Source organism: Petromyzon marinus, chromosome 44 (assembly GCF_048934315.1).
Source record: "Petromyzon marinus isolate PM22_M1 ecotype Great Lakes invasive population chromosome 44, UKy_Petmar_22M1.pri1.0, whole genome shotgun sequence".
In the NCBI taxonomy this organism is placed as follows: Eukaryota; Metazoa; Chordata; class Hyperoartia; order Petromyzontiformes; family Petromyzontidae; genus Petromyzon; species Petromyzon marinus.
In genome coordinates, this window is record NC_133710.1 from 3667625 (window position 1) to 3685923 (window position 18299).

The 18299-nt window shown below is 60.1% G+C and overlaps 1 protein-coding gene and 1 long non-coding RNA gene across 3 annotated transcripts in view; one reads left to right on the forward strand and one right to left on the reverse strand.

Moving 5' to 3' along the window:
* Positions 1-213: 213 nt before the first annotated feature.
* ROR1 (receptor tyrosine kinase like orphan receptor 1) overlaps positions 214-18299 on the reverse strand; it is a 90606-nt gene continuing 72520 nt past the window's right edge. For both annotated transcript variants that reach the window (XM_076073939.1, XM_032970949.2), the window contains exons 5-11: positions 17045-17172; positions 12945-13262; positions 12035-12280; positions 7150-7349; positions 3673-3894; positions 2318-2697; positions 214-1965 (exon numbers count right to left, since the gene is read on the reverse strand). In XM_076073939.1, the coding sequence (XP_075930054.1) occupies positions 327-1965; positions 2318-2697; positions 3673-3894; positions 7150-7349; positions 12035-12280; positions 12945-13262; positions 17045-17172 (3133 nt within the window). In that variant the 3' untranslated portion in view covers positions 214-326. The remainder of the gene's footprint in view (positions 1966-2317; positions 2698-3672; positions 3895-7149; positions 7350-12034; positions 12281-12944; positions 13263-17044; positions 17173-18299) is intronic.
* Positions 15220-17135, forward strand: LOC142930884 (uncharacterized). The gene is made up of 2 exons (XR_012946860.1): positions 15220-15276; positions 16519-17135. It is a non-coding gene; the product is annotated as an uncharacterized LOC142930884 (long non-coding RNA).

Sequence of the window (18299 nt, forward strand, 5' to 3'; positions counted from 1 at the left end):
ACGCGCTCATCTTCATGAATTGCCAAGTGGTTCCTTGAAGTAAAGTATTGACTGCACTGACGCCCTCTCTGTGGCACACGATTCTCAAAGGGCATCAGGCGACGGCGCTGCGGCTTCAAAGACTATGGGCGCAAGGTATCCCCATTGTCACTCTGCTGTTGATCGGAAATCAAGAGGAAAGTCTCATACAGTTGGGAGTCTTGCACCTGCCAATAAATTCCTGCTGATTGTGCAATACCTATAACCATTTACGGATTATATCATTAAAAACGGACGATAATGGTAATAAACTAAGCATCTGACGTGCTGCAATGATGAGCGGCGAATCACAGCTCGGCCTTGATGGAGAGTTCATTCGCCGTCGGCCCGTCGCTGTCCTCCAGAAGCGCCGTCTCGTCAGAATCCTCCTCTTCCTTCTGCTGCCCCGCGGCATGCTGGGAGCCCAAGGGGGGGGGCAGCACTTGGTGGTGATGCTGCACAGCACTCTGGGAGGCCGGCGAGAGGCTGCCCGCAGCGTAGGGGGTGCCGGCGTGAGCGTAACGCTGCTGCTGCTGCGGCGGCGGCGGCGGCGGGCCATCGCGCCCCCCGTAATCGCCCATCTCCTCGTCGCCGTCGTCGTCGTCGTCCCCCTCGTCACCGTCTTGCCGCAGCAGCGGCGTGTTGGAGCTCTGGTTGGAGCTGGCCGTGGAGGTGATGTGACCGTCGGCCCCTCCGTGGCCGTGGCCTCCCGCCGCCGGCCCCGCCGACGCTGCGTGGTGGGCCCGCTCGGCGTGCGAGGAAGCGCCGTGGCCCGTGCTGGTCGACCCGCTGGCGCTGCTGTGGGAACGGCTCGTCTTGCTCGCGCTGGCGCTCACGCTGGCCACGGGGCAGGCCGTTCCATGGTGCTGCAGCGCCGGGTGGTACGGCGGGTAATGCGCCGCCGCCGCCGCCGCGGCCGCGGCCGCCGCCGCCGCGCTGTTGGGTAGAGCGTACCGGCCGGAGTAAGCTACAGAAGCAGCCTGCGCCGCCGGGTGGCCGCCCGGCATGGGGTAACCGTAGTGGTGGTAAAACTGCGGGTGCTGCTGCTGGTGCTGCTGCGGGTGCTGCTGCTGGTGGTGCTGCTGCTGGTGGTGCTGCTGGTGGTGCTGCAGGTGCGGCACGGGCGGGTACTGCGGCTGCATGGCCATGGGCCCTGCGTAGTTGCTCAGCGAGCTGGCGCTCAGCGACGTGGTCTGCGTCGTGTTGGCCGACCCGGAGGCCGACAGCGAGCGGCCGGCGACGCCGCCGCCGCCGCCTCCGCCGCCGCCCATGGCGTCCCACGGCCCCGGCGCGCCCAGCGCCATCGACGGCTTCCCGGCGCTCGTCGCCTCCCAGCGGCCGTTCGCCACGCCGGCGGCCGCCCCGTCCTGGACCCAGTCCCGGGCGCCGCACGGGAGGCCGTTGGGCGCGCCCCACTCCCTTCCGGCGGCGCCGTTCCCTTGCCACTCGCGGCCCGCCACCGCCGCCTGGCCATTCGCCGGCCAGCCGCCCCCGGGTCCGGCGGGCGCCACGGCCGCGGGGCCGGCGCAGGAGGCCTCCCAGAAGGCGCGGACGCGGGCGTGGACGTCGGCGAAGCGGGGCCGCTTGGCGGGCGCCTCCTGCCAGCACTCGCGCATCAGCGCGTAGACGCAGGGCGGGCAGTCGTCGGGGCACGAGAGGAGGCGGCGCGCGCCCAGCGCCGTCACCACCTCGGCATCGGGACGGCCCCCGTAGGGCCGCTGGCCCCAGGAGAAGACCTCCCAGAGGAGCACGCCGTAGGACCACACGTCCGACTCCGGGGAGAACTGTCCGCGGAACACCACCTCGGGCGGCGCCCAGCGCACGGGCAGCGGCGAGTTGGGGCGCACGCGCACGTAGTCCGAGCTGTAGGCGGCGCGCGCCAGGCCCAGGTCGCAGATCTTCACGTGGAGGCGCTCGCACACGAGGATGTTGCGGGCCGCCAGGTCCCTGCGCGGTCACAAATCGCTCGGTTGGGATGGTGCCTGCGGCCGCAATTGTGCAGCCACTACCAGTGAGTGGCTGCTCACTCAGCGTGTGCCACACAGGGGGTGCCCCTTTACACTTTTTGAGATGAGAAATCATTATTGTTATTGTTAATATAACAGGCACTAAGGGCCCTGGCCGGCCCTGGCCGGCCCTGCCCGGCCCTGCCCGGCCCTGCCCGGCCCTGCCCGGCCCTGCCCGGCCCTGCCCGGCCCTGCCCGGCCCTGCCCGGCCCTGCCCGGCCCTGCCCGGCCCTGCCCGGCCCTGCCCGGCCCTGCCCTGCCCGGCCCTGCCCTACGCGCGAGCGTAGACTCACCTGTGGACAAAGTGTCGCGAGGCCAGGTACTCCATTCCGGCCGCCACCTGCGTGGAGAAGCAGAGCAGCTCGCGGCGCTCCAGCACGGGGAAGCCGAGCACCTCGCCGCCTCCGCCTCCTCCTCCTCCTCCGCCGCTCCCGCTGCCGCTGCCCTCCTGGTTGCTGCGCCGCCCGGCCGCCGTCGCCGCCGAGATGAGGAACTCGCGCAGGTCGGTGGCCCCGCCGGCGCCGCCCGCCCCGCACGCCGGGTACTCGAACACGAGGCACGGCGGCTGCTGCTGCTGCTGCGGCGGCGCCGGCGGCGGCGACACGACGCCCAGCAGGGCGCACACGTTGGGGTGCGCCAGCGCGCCCATCAGGCGGGCCTCGTGCAGGAACTCCTGCGAGCGCGCGCGTGCGGTGGCGTGGCGGTCAGCGCGCTGCGCCCCAAACCCCCGGCAACCCGGGTTCGGTTCCCGGGTTACGCGGACAAACGTCGTTGACGATTGTTCGAACCGGTCCTGGGCCCCCCCCCCCTAGGTCGACTCGGCCTCAAAGGAGTACCTGTCGCGATGTGTAAACATTAGCGCTGGGGAGAAAAATGCGGCTGAGGCCACCACTTCAATGCCCTGCTGCAGTCCAGCCAGGGGAAGGCTCACCAGTGGCAGCTGTCCCGGTAGCGCACAAGATGTAACGCAGCATTTCCCTGCACCTACTTTGGCTGCCCGCTCTCATGAGAATTAAACGTTGGTTTTGACCATCATACGTCGAAAATTACTCTCATAGAGCAGAGCGGCTAGGAGAGTGCTGCCTTTGACTGCGTGCGGGCCAGACTGTCACTTGGAATGATCTCAGAGTTACATCCGTGATTATCCACTTCCGTGGTCCATTCTCCATCCCGACGAGTTGCACCGCCGTACGAGAGATCCGATTGTACTCTGTCTCGTGACGAGAAAGTGCAATCCGCCTGAAATTGTGGAGGAGTAAAAAAATAAAAATCGCCCTAAAAAAACTAAACAAAAACTGGAGACGTTTGTAAATTGACGAGCGAGCGAGCGAACGAGCGGGCGCGGGCGCGGGCGTGGGGTTTCGAACCCCATCGCTGTATGGCACACGACGGTGTTCCTCCGCTGCTTGCCGGTATCGCCGAAGCCCGGAAGCGCCCCACCCCCTCCCCCCCCCTCGATTCAAGAGACTCACAGAAACCATCACAACGAGCCCAGCGCCAATATAAAGTAAGTGCCAAAGACTGTTACTTTCGTCATCGTCATCACCATCGTCGTCGTTTTCACAATCACCGTTAACACCATCATCATCGTCATCAACGTCGCCATCATCATCATCATCGCGCTCGTGCCGTTCTGTGCGACCTGCACCTGCCAGAGTCGCGCGTCGCTGGGGTCGCGAAGCGTCTTAACGGCGACTTGCTGGGGGGCGGCCGCGGAGCTCCCGGGATGCTGGGGGGGCTGGCAGGGCCCTCCGGCTGACGAGGGCCCCCCGGGCAGGTAGAGCACCCCCCGGTAGACCTTGCCGAAGGGGACCTCGCCGAGCTCCTCCAGGATCTGCAGCGACGAGGGGGGCAGCTCCCGCAGCTTGAGCTGCGGCGACAGGAAGCCAAGCAACACGACGCGAGAAGGTCAAGATGCAGCCCCGCGCAATTGCTCGCTCGTGCCGCCGTCGGCAGAAGGGGCACACGTGCACCGTAGGGAGACCTTTCAGAGGCTGCCTGGCTGACTCTTTCGCGTCGGCCCGACGTCTCGGAGGTGGTGGGAAGTGTCCCCACGCTTTACCCCGCGTTAGGCAATCCGATGATCGACTGTGAAGTACACGGCTGGGGAGCGAGGAGGCAGCAGCCGGCAGGATGAGGGAAGTTTTAGGAAACCTGCCGCCCCATTGTTGCCACTTCCACACCGGGACATGCAATCGAACGTGTGACCTCGATGTATGCTGAACTAATTTCGCAGCATACGTAGCCAACCACGGTAGATCGGAGGTGCGGGGAAGGACAACAAACTAACACAAAAAGCAGTTCTTAAGAAATGAGTTTTCATTTGCGAGTGCGGTCATGGTAACCATCACAGCAATGGAACAAAATATAAATACATATTACACATGCAACAACGTACTATATATAAATGCATTCAAAGGAAATTGATATTTCGCTGGAGAAATCCACGCACGTGAGAGCCAGCTCCTTGGAGCTTTCTGGGAAGCGTGCGTGTTATTCTTTCTCTTCGGGCCGTTCCTGGAAATCTTATTTTTTGGAAAACCTGCGGCTGGAGTTGCCGCAGCAGGTGAGAGAGGGAGAGAGAGAGGCAGGCGGAAGAGGGCAGGCGGGAGAGAGAGGCGGGAGAGTGAGAGAGGCGGGAGAGTGAGAGAGAGAGAGAGGCGGGAGAGTGAGAGAGAGGCAGGAGGGAGAGAGCCAAGCGAGCTCCCCTGAGACATGGTCTCCCTCTGCTGTGACACGGGGCAGGTACCGCCACCGCATCTGCGCCGGCTGGGGAAGGGGGGGGGGAAGGGGGGGGGGGCAGTGGCTGCTTAGTACCACCTGGGGAGGAATATGCTACCCTCCCCCCCCCATCCTGGACAATGTCATCCAAGGGCAGTGTCAACCACGGGGGCAGTGTCCACCACGTTGGCCACGTTCAGGCCAATGGCTCAAAAGACCACACATCCCAGATTGGGATTCGAATTTTATGAACAATCTCAGAAACTTAAGTTCAATTCCCAGCCATAACTAACGTCTTGTGCGAGTGCTATTTGAACACATTTAGGGCCTCACCTGTCAGCAAACCCTTAATTGTATGTGCGTATGTTGAACTTCTTTCATACCGTACGTAGCCAACCATTCTAATCGGAGGTGTGGGGGAAGGACAACTAAACACAAAAAAGTAGTTCTAAAGAAATGAGTTTTTGATCTAGATGTTTCAAACGCGCATAGCTCCAGTTGCTTCCTAATTAAAATGGTGCGGGGTGTGGAACCATCAGCACTAGGTATGGTGCTTACCACACCATCCCTTTGTGCACTTAACCCCGACAGTGCCACATTGGTTACACGATGGCGCCTCTGCGTCTGTGCACGCGTGTTGGCACTCCGCGCGGTTGCGCAACGGCCCTCTGGTCGCATTCACTTAAAAAAGGTCCCGGACGCATTTGCCGAGCCCCCTCCGAGGCAACCCGGCTGCATGGGCAACGCTGGCCCAGCCCACGTCTCGCACAGCCGCGGCCATCCACTCCTCCACTCGCTTCCCAGCAGCAGCCGCCTCACCGAGCCGCATGAACTCCATCGCAGGAGGGTCCTCCTGCCCAAGTTCTTCTTTAAACGCGCAGGTGCAGCGGGTTGGGCAGGTGCAGTGTGTTGCGATGCGCCCACGCGCGCGTACGTAGAAGGTGGGTGGGGGGTGGGAAGGATTCGCCTGACCCCCGCATTCTCTCTCTCCCGTTCCCCGCGAGATTCGGCGCGGCCCCGGCGAGGCCGGCCGCGCTCCGCCACGCCATTAAGCGGCGCCCCGCGTGACCCCGCCACCCGTCTCCTTAAGTGCCTCCACGTGTCGCCGTGGCCACTTATCTCAACCATCTGCTCCCGCCGAGGAGGAGGAGGAGGAGGGTGTTTAAGCCAGAACCCGAGCTCCGTCACAACACAGGGACGACTTTCGTGTAAATCGGCGCCCATAAATCCCCGAGTGGACGTCTGACCGAGTGGCCGGGGCCGCCGGGACAAACGGGCGCAGACACGCGCGTGTGCGTGCGCGTAAACATCCGTTAGCGTGTCGACCTCCCGGGCGCGCGGCTAAACGCTCTCGAGAACGAGCGCCGACCCCGCCAGGGCTCCCTCTCTCCCCCACCTCCCCCCTTCGCGGGTACCCGCAGCAGCCCCAACACATCCTCACCGTCATCGGTAGACATGGCCCATCCACTGCTGGATGACGGTCTCCCGAAGACACTCTCAGCCCCCGCTAGCGACTTTTGCCACCCGGGTCCACTCAGCCCGAGCGATGGTGTCCCCAACTCGGCACGTTCACTCGGCCTCGTGCTCGTCTCCCTGCCGCGTAGTTTAGTTCCCCGCTCGCGACTCCTCCGCTCTCCGTTCGCGCACTTCGCAGGCCTCGATGCCGCTTTCTCCGCCTCCGTTCCGCGCGCCGCAGCGGGAACCATTTGCGCGCCACTGTGTTGGCAGCAGCGCGCAAGGTGCGGACCGCGAACACTCACGCGGGCCAATAACGACGCAATGCGGGAGAAAACACCGACGCACGGCAGGCGATGTCCTGTGCAGTGGCGACGGTGGCGGGAGAGGGCGATTCATCTCCATTGTCTATCATAGGCCGCGTCGCAGCGAGCAAGCGCAAAGGGTCGTGCGTTCGCGAGGAGCGGGCGAGGAGGTGTCGGCGCGCGGGAGAGCAGCGCCGGGAATTCCGCGGGCGGCACCCTCGCGCGCAGGGGCCCTTCGAGCGGGCGGACGAGCGAGGAGCAGGGCAGGCCTCTCCTCGACGCCGGCTCAACGCTTCAAAGCGTCCTGCGAAACTCCGCATACGAGCTCACAGCCGCACGCACGCAGCCGGCACGTAAATCGAAGTGGTTGAGTGGGGACCGCGAGTGTAATCAAATGCCGGAGGTGTATTTATGCGCCGATGCCGATCGTTTCGCCCAACGTCTGTTTTTGCACTCTCCCCGTTGCGAGACGGTTCTCCCGGCCACGAGCACCACGGGGTTCACTGGTTCCTTATTGCCGTGGGGCGGAGGGGTGGGAGGGGTCCGCCGCTAACACCGCGGCACCTCCGCCGGAGCGCGTGGGGCCAGGCGAGTCCCGCCGGATCTGCACGCTGCGCGAAGGCAACCGTTCGGGCCTCCCTCACCTGCTTGTGCGGCGTGAGCAGCGACAGCTCCATGTCGTGGCGCGCCACCGGCTTGGCCTGCGAGCGGGGCGACGCCGCCGAGGACTTGCGCTGGTTGCGGCAGACGCAGACGAGGAAGAAGAGCAGCGCTACCAGCGCCGGCACGGCCAGGCTGGGGATGAGGATGTACACGATCTCCATCTTGTTGTTCTCGCGCGGAGCTGCGCGCACGCACGACAGCAGCAGCCACGGTCACTACCGCGGGTCGCTGTTCCCGCTCGTCGATTTCCCCCCCCCCCCACCCGTGCCGAGGGCTCGACACAGACTCCATGTACTTCCTGGTCAGCCGAGGCCTATTAGTACTGTACACCCGGCTGCGATGAAGTCGTACACAGCAATAACGCACCTCTGGTTGGCACCGTTGGCTACGTACGGTGCGAAAGAAGTTCAACGTACGTGTTCATACCGGTACCAGATCTCGGTGCAAAAAGTTTCCTGCCGCCTGAATGCAGCCCTGCGCCATGGACTCAACGATGATGACAACAGCGACAGACAACAGCGACGATGACGACGACGACATTGTCAATGACAGACATCAACAGCAACAACAAAAACAACAGCGATGACGAAGACGAGCGGCCGCCCATTCACCACCTAGTCGACTTTTTTTTCTTTCCCCACAGAAAATTGCCGGCGTCGCTCGTGTTGCCGCCGGCGGGGGCACGTGTTGCCAGCAGCAGCAACACCACCAGCAGCAGCAACACCACCACCACCAGCAGCAACACCACCAGCAGAACTTCCCATTGTACAGCTCCTCACACTTTCTCTACCGCCCAGCTCTGTGTAGACAAAGATCAACACAGTTCCCCGACAGCCTGCACCACGCTGTTGGGGAAAGTGCTGTTGGCGAGCACCGATGAAGGCCGGCATGGCACAGGAGGGGCGGGTGGTGTGTGACCGGCACCGCACCCTGCTGCCTTCGTCTCCCCAAGACCGATGTTTTACAACAAGGCCCCACCGCCCATTTAAGGCTGGGTTGCCAGAGTCGAGTCCCAGGACCGGTTGAGATACTCGCCACCGACGGGGCCCCCCAGGTGAACCTGGACAGCGGGGGGCGGGGACACACAGCCTCTTGGGGCCAGTGCAGGACCCCCACTCTCTGCTTCACGTTGATGGGAAACAAAAAAGGGGGAGGGAGGGGGCAATCAAAAACGCGCGCGAGGCTCCGAGCGGCGGCGGAGCGCGGATTCCTTTCCTCTCGCTTTTGAACCGAACCTGGAAGATCTGGGCACGATGGGGGGGGAGGGGGATCATGAAAATGTGAGCGCGAGTGCAAAAAACCAGACCCCGCACCCATGCTGTGACAACACTTAATATTGAGGTGCACGTAAATTTGAACTTGTGCAGTCTTTCTTGTCTCTCTCTCTCATTCTTCCCCGGCTGTGTCTGGGCGGCTGGAATTTCCGACCGGGGCCAGCGTGTCAGCCCTCATCGGGAGAGGTCATCCGTCAAACGCCGGGCGGGCAGCAGACTGAGCCACAGCTGCACTGGGTTTTCGATGTGACCTACCCCCCCCCACACCACTCCACCCCCCTCACACCCCCCCCCCCTCCTCCCACTCTTCCTCCTCACCCACCTTCTCTGGTGTCTCTCCATCCATCCCCCCCCCCACCGCCATGTCTGCTGTAGCTGCCCTTGCGAGCCCCCCTCCCCCTTCCCTCTGCCCCCCCCCTCCCCCCCTCATTCCGCCCCTCCCTGGGTTCGGCGCTGTGTGTTGTGGGGGGGGGGGGGTGATTCATGGGCAGAACGGGGAGATTGACAGGAGGGGGCGGGGGAGGAGCCCAGATTGAGAGTGACGGGAGGGAGGAGGAGCTGGGATGGAGAGAGGCGAGAGATGGGCGTGGGGCAGCGTGGCAGTGCGGGTGGCCGCGAGGTCGCCTCAAATGTGCCGTTGAGAGCGTGGAACGTGAGGCAAGCGACCTCCTCCACTGTGCCTGGAACCCTGTACCCCCCCCCCCCCCCACGAGCAGCAGAGAGCGGCATTCGGGAGGAAGCGGTGGCTGGGCTCTGGCGGGCGGCCCGAGCTTGCTCAGAATTTACGAGGGCGACGGTGACCGAGCATGCCCGGCGGTAGCCCCCCCCAACCCCCGCTGCTCCTTGTCAACGTTAAAGGTGCAGCCCTGCAATCGCTCGCTCGCGCCACTGCTCGGCCGAAGGGCCTCCCCCCCCCCCCACTAGAGGGTGCCTCTGGCGAGTCCCTCCAGGAGAAGGTATTTGGCGGACTACTCTTTCCGCGCTGGACAGATGTCTTCGAAGGAGATGGTAGTCGCCGCACCTTAGCACACCCACCGCACGACTAACCGTGGATGTGACCATTTACACCACTGGATGGACAGAGGTGATCGGGAGGGGGTGAGGGGGGCGGAATTTAAGAAACTCGTCAACCACCGTTTCAACGGCCGTGCGCGCCGGGAGATGGAGTCGAACCGGCGACCTCTGGATTGCAAGTCCGGTGTGGTGGCCGAATGCCACACCGCCACTGTGGCAGCGTCCCGACAGCCCCAGTAGAAAGTCGGGCGGAAAAATCGGAGACTTTTGATATCCTTCGGGTGGCGGCAGCCGCGGCGTAGCTAATGCACCGCGCGTGCGTTACCAACCCGGCAGACAACCCGAGTTCAATTCCCGGCCACGGTTAACAATCAGTTGCGAGCGATATCCGAAACGGTTCTGCGCATACCCCACCATCAGAGCCACGCGTGTACGTATGTTGAACTTCTTTTGCACCGTGTGTAGCCAACCACGCTTATGAGAGGTGCAGGAAGGGGGAGGGGCAACAAGAGCCATGCTTTAGTAACACAAGCTTGTGCGCGCTGCTCGCTCGCTGGCGACGAGTTCCCGAATTAAAATCTCCGCGCTTCATAACGCGACAACGGAGGGCCCCCTGCACCCCCGCGCCCCCGGAATAAAACTGTGGGGGAATGTTCATTCATGAGCAAATGAAATAATCCCGTGGCCTAGCGCGCAAAACGGAGAAGGTGATCCTGTGGGACGCCGTGGTGGAATCTCCGCCTGAAACAGGAGCCCGTTTGTTCGGCGGAGGATAGAGACTGCGCGCACGCACACAAGCACGTCGGCAACGTTTCTGCTTAAACAGTGAATAATTGAAGCTCCTTAAAAGGGAGGCAGTGGGGGGGGTGGGGAGGCAGCGGGTCAGGGCTCCCGGCTTCAGGGTCAACCTGCCGAAAAGAATGGAAGGCTCCTCACGGACGACAAATGAGATCAACGACCTTGACTCCGGTGGCTGTGCGCGCGGCACCGCTCCTCGCGGGGGCCGGGCAGCCGCTGTTGTGGCTTCTGCCGTGACGCTTTTCGACGTACGTTTACTCCTCGGAAGGGTTCATTGGGCGATAATGTCAGGTCCACGTAATCGAGAGGCGGGAAGTACCGACTGACGTTTAAGTGCTGGTTTTGAGCTGACTTTTAGCGCGGGTTTTTGTATCCAAGTTTTGTGAAACCCTTCCAATCATAAATTTTGATTTAAAGCTTTCGTGACTGCAGGGATGCACATTCTTGGTTCTTTCGGTAAAGTCACGTAGAAGGGAAACAATAAAATAATAAAAATATAAAACAATAAAATTCTCACGACGTTTCGACTGCAACACAAGCAATAATCATCAGGTGTGAAAACCACAGTTGTGGTTTTCACACCTGATGTGGTTTTCACACCTGATGACGATTGCTTGTGTTGCAGTCGAAATGTCGTGAGAATTTTAAACGTCACACCTGATGTGAAAACCACGGCTGTGGTTTTCACACTTCATGATGATTGCTTGTGTTGCAGTCGAAACGTCGTGACAATTGTATTTTTTAGATTTTTATTATTTTATTGTTTCCCTTCTACGTGACTTTACCGAAAGAATCATCTTGGGCAACTGTCGGTAGAGCGAGTCGCTAATAGCGACAAAACTTTACACGGGTTTAATTCGTATCGGATCATCTGTATGAGAGGTACCGAAGCTATCGTGCATTATTGCTTTCAACTTTAGTCTAAAAGCGTTATCAAACTGGAACACAATAAAACACACGCACACAATCTCCCATGTATGCGTTTCAGTGTGTACATTTGTTCCACTGGCCACCCATGCCGTCTTATGCCATGGCGGCCTTCATAGGTGTTCGCAAACAGAACTTGCTACACGAGGGAGCTTTGTACTGGTATGTGTGTGTGCGCACAAAAGGGATATGGTTTCAGGTTTAAACATTTGAGATATTCGCATATTTAAGACAACTTTCCATCTTTTGTTTTTAGCTAACCATGATACGTATTGAATGTGTCTTCATGTTGATCACCCAATGCTATGTCGATACTACTCAACAACACATCTTGGAAAAGTTTACATCTAGGCCCTACGACTTTTAAAATTTCCTGCTGAACCCATAAAGCCAGGAACTCATGCATAGCATGCGCGCGCGTGTGTGTGCGTGCGGGGAGCGGTCGTGTAGTGATTAGCGCACTGCGCTACATGGCCAACACCAGTGATGATTATTTGAACCGGTCCTGGGCCTCCCCAAGGTCGACTCAGCCTCAATTAAGTACCTGGTGCGGTGTGCAAACATCGCCACTAGGGAGACAAAGGTGGCCGGGCATAGTGCTGGACACCCACCCACTGGTGTGCCGTTCCGGCCTTCATAGGTGCTCACAAACAGCACTCGCCCCAATAGTCTGTTCAAGCCATAGGGAACGGGGGCGTTTATCTTTGTGTGTGCGTCTTTGTCTGGATCTATACTTGCGCATTATGGCGGGAGCTAGTTGCCAACGTCGAGGGTCTCCTGGCCACGGACGAGGGGGCTTCGGTGGGATCTTTGTCTGCGCGTGCATGCGTGCGCGTGCATCGCGGCCACTCACAGCAGGCCGGCACGTCGCACACCTCGGCGCGCACCGACTCGTCCAGCGTGAAGCACCAGGGCGCCTCGCGCTCGGCCCCGGGGTTGCGGCAGTACGCGTGGCCCCCCGCCAGCTCGGGGTGACGCGCCGGCAGCAGCGCGTGGGCGTGCGGGTAGTGCGAGCTCCACGGCTGGCACTGGTGGCCCGACCGCGTCACGCTCGCCGTGCCACGGTACTCCACGCCGCTGGCGTTGAAGCACTTGTGGTCTGCCCGGCGGGAGGCGACAGGCTCGGGGTTACGCGGTGGGGCCTAGAGGTCGCGACGACGGTCGCGGCCTGGGCGACCGCCACGTTAATTAATTAAACAGCGACCCCTCTCTGCTCACCTGCCCGCCCGCCCGCCCGCCCGCCCGCCGAAGCCCGCTCCCCCCTCCCCACCTCACCTCCCCGGCTTTGTTCACCATGTGGTAAAATTGTAAGCTTTTCTACTTTGGTCAAAAATAGTTTCTTCTCGTCCATGCCACCTTCCACTTGGTGGCTTAGTTCATCTTGACTCTGAGAAATTTCCGTTCGGGTCAAAGTTCCGGATGCAGGGACGGACATCTGGCGGCCCTAACTTCTCCGGCCCACTACCCACGAGCATCACTGTTTCATCGGCACCTGTGTGCGAGTTGCAGTGAGAGTTTTCGTTATCCGGTGAGACTAAAAAAAGCGGCGCATTTTTAACGCACTTAAGGGCCGCAGGGAGATGAGCAATAACACGAATGTCAAAATCCTCTTACAGTGTCTCATCGTTCTTTCCTTGATATCGCATCTTTTCTATGAAAAAAAATACAAATATCCCCCCCCCCCTCTCCGTGGTAATCAAGCGATCAGAACTCTGATCCACAACCCACCCACCCACCCTCCCCTCCCCTCCCCGCTCACCCACCTCGGTCGATGGGTTTCGCCGCGGGGATGCCCACGCGCACGCAGTTGGCCGCCTCCGGCGTGCCGGTGGGCGGCAGGTCGTCGCAGTTGGGCAGCCGCAGCGCCATGAGCAGGATGTGCGAGGAGCGAGCGACCGCGTACTCGGCGAGGCACAGGTCCGTCTCGAGCGCCTCGCACTCGTCGCGGCAGAGGTCGCGGGGCCGCGGCACGGGCGAGCGCTCGTCGCATGACGGGAACGCGTAGTGGCACAGCGACGGGATGGCGAAGCGCGAGCAGCGGTCCGAGAGCTGCGTCGCCGTGCCGATCATCGTCAGCGCCGCTGCGCGCGATGGGGAAGGGAGCGGGGGGAACGATGGAGAAAATGGAAGGTAAGTCGAATTAAGTTTAAACCGGGGGGCGAGGGCACAAGGGACCAGGATGAGTCTCGTATGTAAGAGTGACATGGGTCACCAAAATGATAAGAGCGATGATAGCGATTGATGACCGAGTTAATGGAAAGCACAGCAAACAAAGACGATGGTGAAAATGTATTAAATCCACCCCTCCCGTCTCTTTGAGTGGGATCGGGGGAAGGGGGGGGGGGGAACGTGTGGTGAGGTTATGTGCGGGCAACTCCCACCTCTTCCAAGGCATCTGGTAAACTGTGGAAGAGTAGGCCAAATACCCTCTCTTATGGGGGCTTCTCTCGATAGCAATGGCAACGAGACTGAAACCAGTCTGGCGAGTAATGAAAATGAATCAAAGAGTAGGATTGTCTAGGATTTAATGTCGTGTGCCATCTGGCTGTGGCCGGAGGTTTTTGGCCTAACCTGGGAAGGTGGGGGGGGGGGGGTGGAAGAGAGCTTGCTTTTGCTGCTCGGCCTACAAAAGTAAACATTTGGCGAGCGCAAAAGCACGCGGGGGGCTTGTTTTCGTCCTCCGCTCGGATGGGCGCGAGCGCTCGCCCCCAGGAGTCTCGGCGGCGACCCAATGTCGGTTCGCACCGCCGGGTGGTCGCGCGCCCACCGCGAAAAAGGCGGGGAGCGCAACGTGGCCGGTTATATCAAAAGGCGCTCCACCACCCCCCCCCCCTCCTTTTCATAACACGTCGGCTCTAAGACCGAGGAGACAGGGCGGATTTCTTCTCCACAACTCTGGCTTGTCGCCCGATGATGCTGGTTGTAGTTACTGGCGAAACGCCGTGCTCGAATTGTGAATTGTGTGGGTTTTGTGGGTCTCCGAGCACACCGATGTGCCCTTAACTAGTAACGACTTGGCACGCTTCATTCACGTGACAAACCCCTGACCGATTGGCTGTGTCGGGCTCCTCTCCCCTTCCTGAATTTGCGGTGGCTTTGGCCCACGCCCGACGTCAGAAAGTAAACCGATGGTCCTGTAGTTAAACCGGGACATCAAGCTGTGGACAAAGCCTGATTTGGCATCGGCAGAACCACTGCCATTTTGACAAGCACAGCGATCGTCCTTGCGAGCGCTCGGGTGGTGTTTTTTGGCATAGCGCAACACCTTGTTCGTTACATTCCCCCACCCCCCGCCTCGCACGCGCAGGTTTTCTCCGGGAATTCCGGGTTAATTTTTTTTTCCTCCCGACTAAAAGGGCACCTTTGCCCGGATTGTCCGCCTATCCTCCGCTCTCTCTCTCTTTCCAAGCCATCGCGCCTTTGACGAAGGTGTTGCGATTTCTACGCCAGTCGTGCAACAGCGCCAACGCAGCATCACCAAGCCGTTCGTTTAATTCCAACACAGGAAGGAGAGAGGTTGGGCAATTTTGTTGGCACCGCCTCTGGCTGCAATTTTCACTTGTCTGCGGTTTCCAGATTCAATCTCCTGGCTCGGCACTTGAAACATCGGTGAAAGTTTCTTGAATTCCCCCTGCCTGCCCGCCTGTCTCTGACCACCCAGCAGTGTAAACGGATGCCCCCGCAGTTAGTCTGTAATGGGCAGTAAAAGCACGTGTGATGGGGTAAAGCACGTGTAAATATCTCAACCTCTCACCAAGACGCCTAGTTAGTGCGGAAGAGGGAGGAGCCAAAACATCGTGCCACCTCCTCCGTGACCTTGTGGTCACAGCGGCATTGAAGGAGTCGACCCAAACACCACTCCGGAGCCCCCTTTCGACGAGGCCCCTTCCGCCGGCATTGCCATGGGGCAGGCAATTGCAGGGCTGCGCCTTCACAACCCTGTCCGTTGTGAAACCGTAGGAGGCGGAGCGATTGCCCAATGGCAATGTTGCGCTGCGCTGTAAATTCGGTGACCCCAAATTTCAATTTCCAACCACAGTTCACATCAGTGGCGGGTGACATCCGAAGCGCGGAGGAGAGAGGGGGTTGCCAAAGGTCTGTACAGACATATGATTCTGCTACTGTGTGACACACACACACACGCATGTAATGATTTTAATGCCTTAAGAATGTGGGATTATAGCGCAGCCAGCGTTTATTAATGTACACCACGGGAAGGGCAGGAGGTCGTGCATGTTTACTGCTCTGGGAGCCCCCAAATTAATGCAGCTGCTCTGCCGCTCCACTCGCATTATCGTTTAAATAAAAAAACGTAAACCCGGGCCAATAAAATTAATGCAATGCAGAATGACCGCCGAGAGTCAGGGGATCCGTGGCACCGTCCTCCAAAAACCACTCACAGCAGACATGAGGAGGCTCCCACACGCACACACACGAGGCAATGATCCCCCACATATATCCTTGACAGGCTGTTGGGGCAGATGGTGTTAGCAAGCACCGGTGAAGAAGGCCGGCACGGCGCACAAGTACACACAAAGACAAAGTCCCCCCTGTATAGCCTTAAACAGACTGTCGGGGCAAGTGCTGTTAGCGAACACCTATGAAGGCCAGAACGGCCCAAGAGGGGGTGGGTGGCCAGAACCACGCCCGGCCGCCTTTGTCTCACTAGTGGCAATGTATACACAAATCACCAAGTACTCATTTGAGGCTGAGTCGACCTCGGGGAGGCCCAGGACTGGCTCAGATAATGGTCACCGGTCTTGGCCGTGAGAATGAAAACTCAGGTCGCCAGGTTCGCAGCACCCTAACCGCTTACACTCCCACTCCCCGCAACACCTCACACTTGCGCTCGTGCATATACATGCAGACACACCTGCACACAACACGCATGCAAAAGCACCCGTGAACGTCAACAGTAACACACCGATAAGCAGATATGCGCCGGCCCACATGTGCACACGCGGGCACACTCGTACGCACGCGCGTCTCCCACACATGAAGCCACGTACACGCGCGCGTGCACGCACGCACGCACACACACACACAACCCCGCACACGGGGAGAGGGAAAGCCCCTCTGGGTGGGTGCTGTGCGTAAATAAATATCCAAATATGTTAAGTAGCTTTTAATTGTGGTCACTCTCCGCAACAGTTCCACCCCCGGGTCCCCAGGCCACACGGCCGGCGCGATGACGGCTCCTTTGATGCCACCCTCCTCCTCCTCCTCATCATCATCGTCCTTCTCATCATCGTCTGAGCCTTTTGTTTTTTACTGGAGGGGGGAGGAGGGTTAAATTATCCAACTGCCCTGACTGTGCCCAACCTCATCGTGTCACAGGACTCGGGCAGCACCAGCGCCTGCGCAGTTCTCCACGCACTGGGTTAAGGGGGGGACCACGCCGCATCACCGCTATCACGTGGCCGGCGGTCGAGACGCACACGGTGGAGTGGCAGCCAAGGGGAGGGAGGATCGCGCACGACTGGATCGACGCACCCTGTGGAGATGCAGCGACGGGGTCGGCCAAAGGTGGCATCTCGCACAGGAGGGAATGGCACCCGAGAGAACGTGCCCCGTGGAGACGGATCGACTCGTCCGCGTGCAGGAACGAGATTCACCGTGGCGCCACGCGACCGCGAGAGATAGCGATGGCTCAGTACGGAGGAAGCCTTCACCCGGCAGGTGAGAGAGGGGCTTGTGGGCAGGTGACACGACGGGATGGGCCACCTTACGAGGTCTTGCACTACAAACCTGGCAGCTCGAGTTCGCGTCTCAACATCCCCCTGCAGTGGATAGACAATTATTATCGCCGATGATGATGGTGCCGATGACGATGATGGTGATAACGATGACGAGGCCCACTCACCGGTGATCTGGTTCTCGATCTCGCCCTGCTGCTGCAGGGAGTCCACGTAGATCGTGCTGTTTCCGATGAAGCGGGCGCACGCAATGCCGCGGTATGGCTGACAAAATCCTTCATCGTCATCGTCATCGCTGTGATGCACACGACACGCACACACAGATCCCCACCCACCCCAGTGAGGCCTCTGGCAGACTGTTGGGGCAAGTTGCCGTTCGTAGCGAGCAACACCAATGAAGGCCGCCACATGGCACATGAGGAGATCGGTGGCCAGCACCGCGCCAGTGCTGATGGTTACACACCACAGCAGGTACTCATTGGAGGGAGAGTCGCACTAGAGGAGGCTCGGGAACCGGGTTCAGATATTCGCCGCCGATGTTGGCCGTGAGCGGGAATCGAAGCCCAGGATGCCGGGGGGTTTTGAGTGCAAGCAAGGACAACGGTCAAGAATGAGAATTGAGAAAATGTTCTGGAGCCGGCCTCGAAGCTTCTCCGTCCGAAATCATGACACTGTCCCCCTATGCTGGAAGGCGACAGGGTCTATTCATTTAGAGGTTGCCACCCATGCCCGTTACATGCGGGGCACGGAGGAGATGTCCCCCGTCACTGCCGCCACCGCCGCCCGATAGGAATTCCGCCAGTAACCGCCTTGAGATTTTTTGCCGCCCGCCTCCGTCGTCCGAGCAGCGACTGCTAATAAAGCAATGCCACCGCTGCAGTCGCCGCCCCCCCCCGTCTCGTAATTGCAGAGATGTTTATTTTCGTAGCAAACGAGGAAATTAAGAAATTAAGCACGGTACACATTTACTGGAATTGGAATTCTCCAAGGAGCGGCGCTGTACACAGTGGAGGGGTGGTGGGGGGTGGGGGGAAAGAGGGAAAAATGACGAGAGCTTTGGCGAAGTAATAATTAAAAGGTTTCTACGAAACATCGCCAGCCTTGGCTCGAGGTTCGCGAGTTTGAGCGCGCGCGGCACGGCCCCCTACACGGGAGCGGCGTTGCCGTGCCCAAACAGCGCTCCCCCCCCCCCAAAAGACAACGGCCCTTAAGCCAGCGGCGGGGCGTGAGCAAGCGGCAACATTGCAGGGCTGCGCCTTCCAGCCACCACCGGACACGCACGTGAGCCACACGGACACGTGACGCGCAACGCGGTGGAATAAGCTCGGACGTAATTGCACAGGGGCGGGCGGTATTAAACGAAGCTTTCCAAATAAACAGACGTGCGCTCGCCCTCTCACATCCACGTGGAACTAAACAATG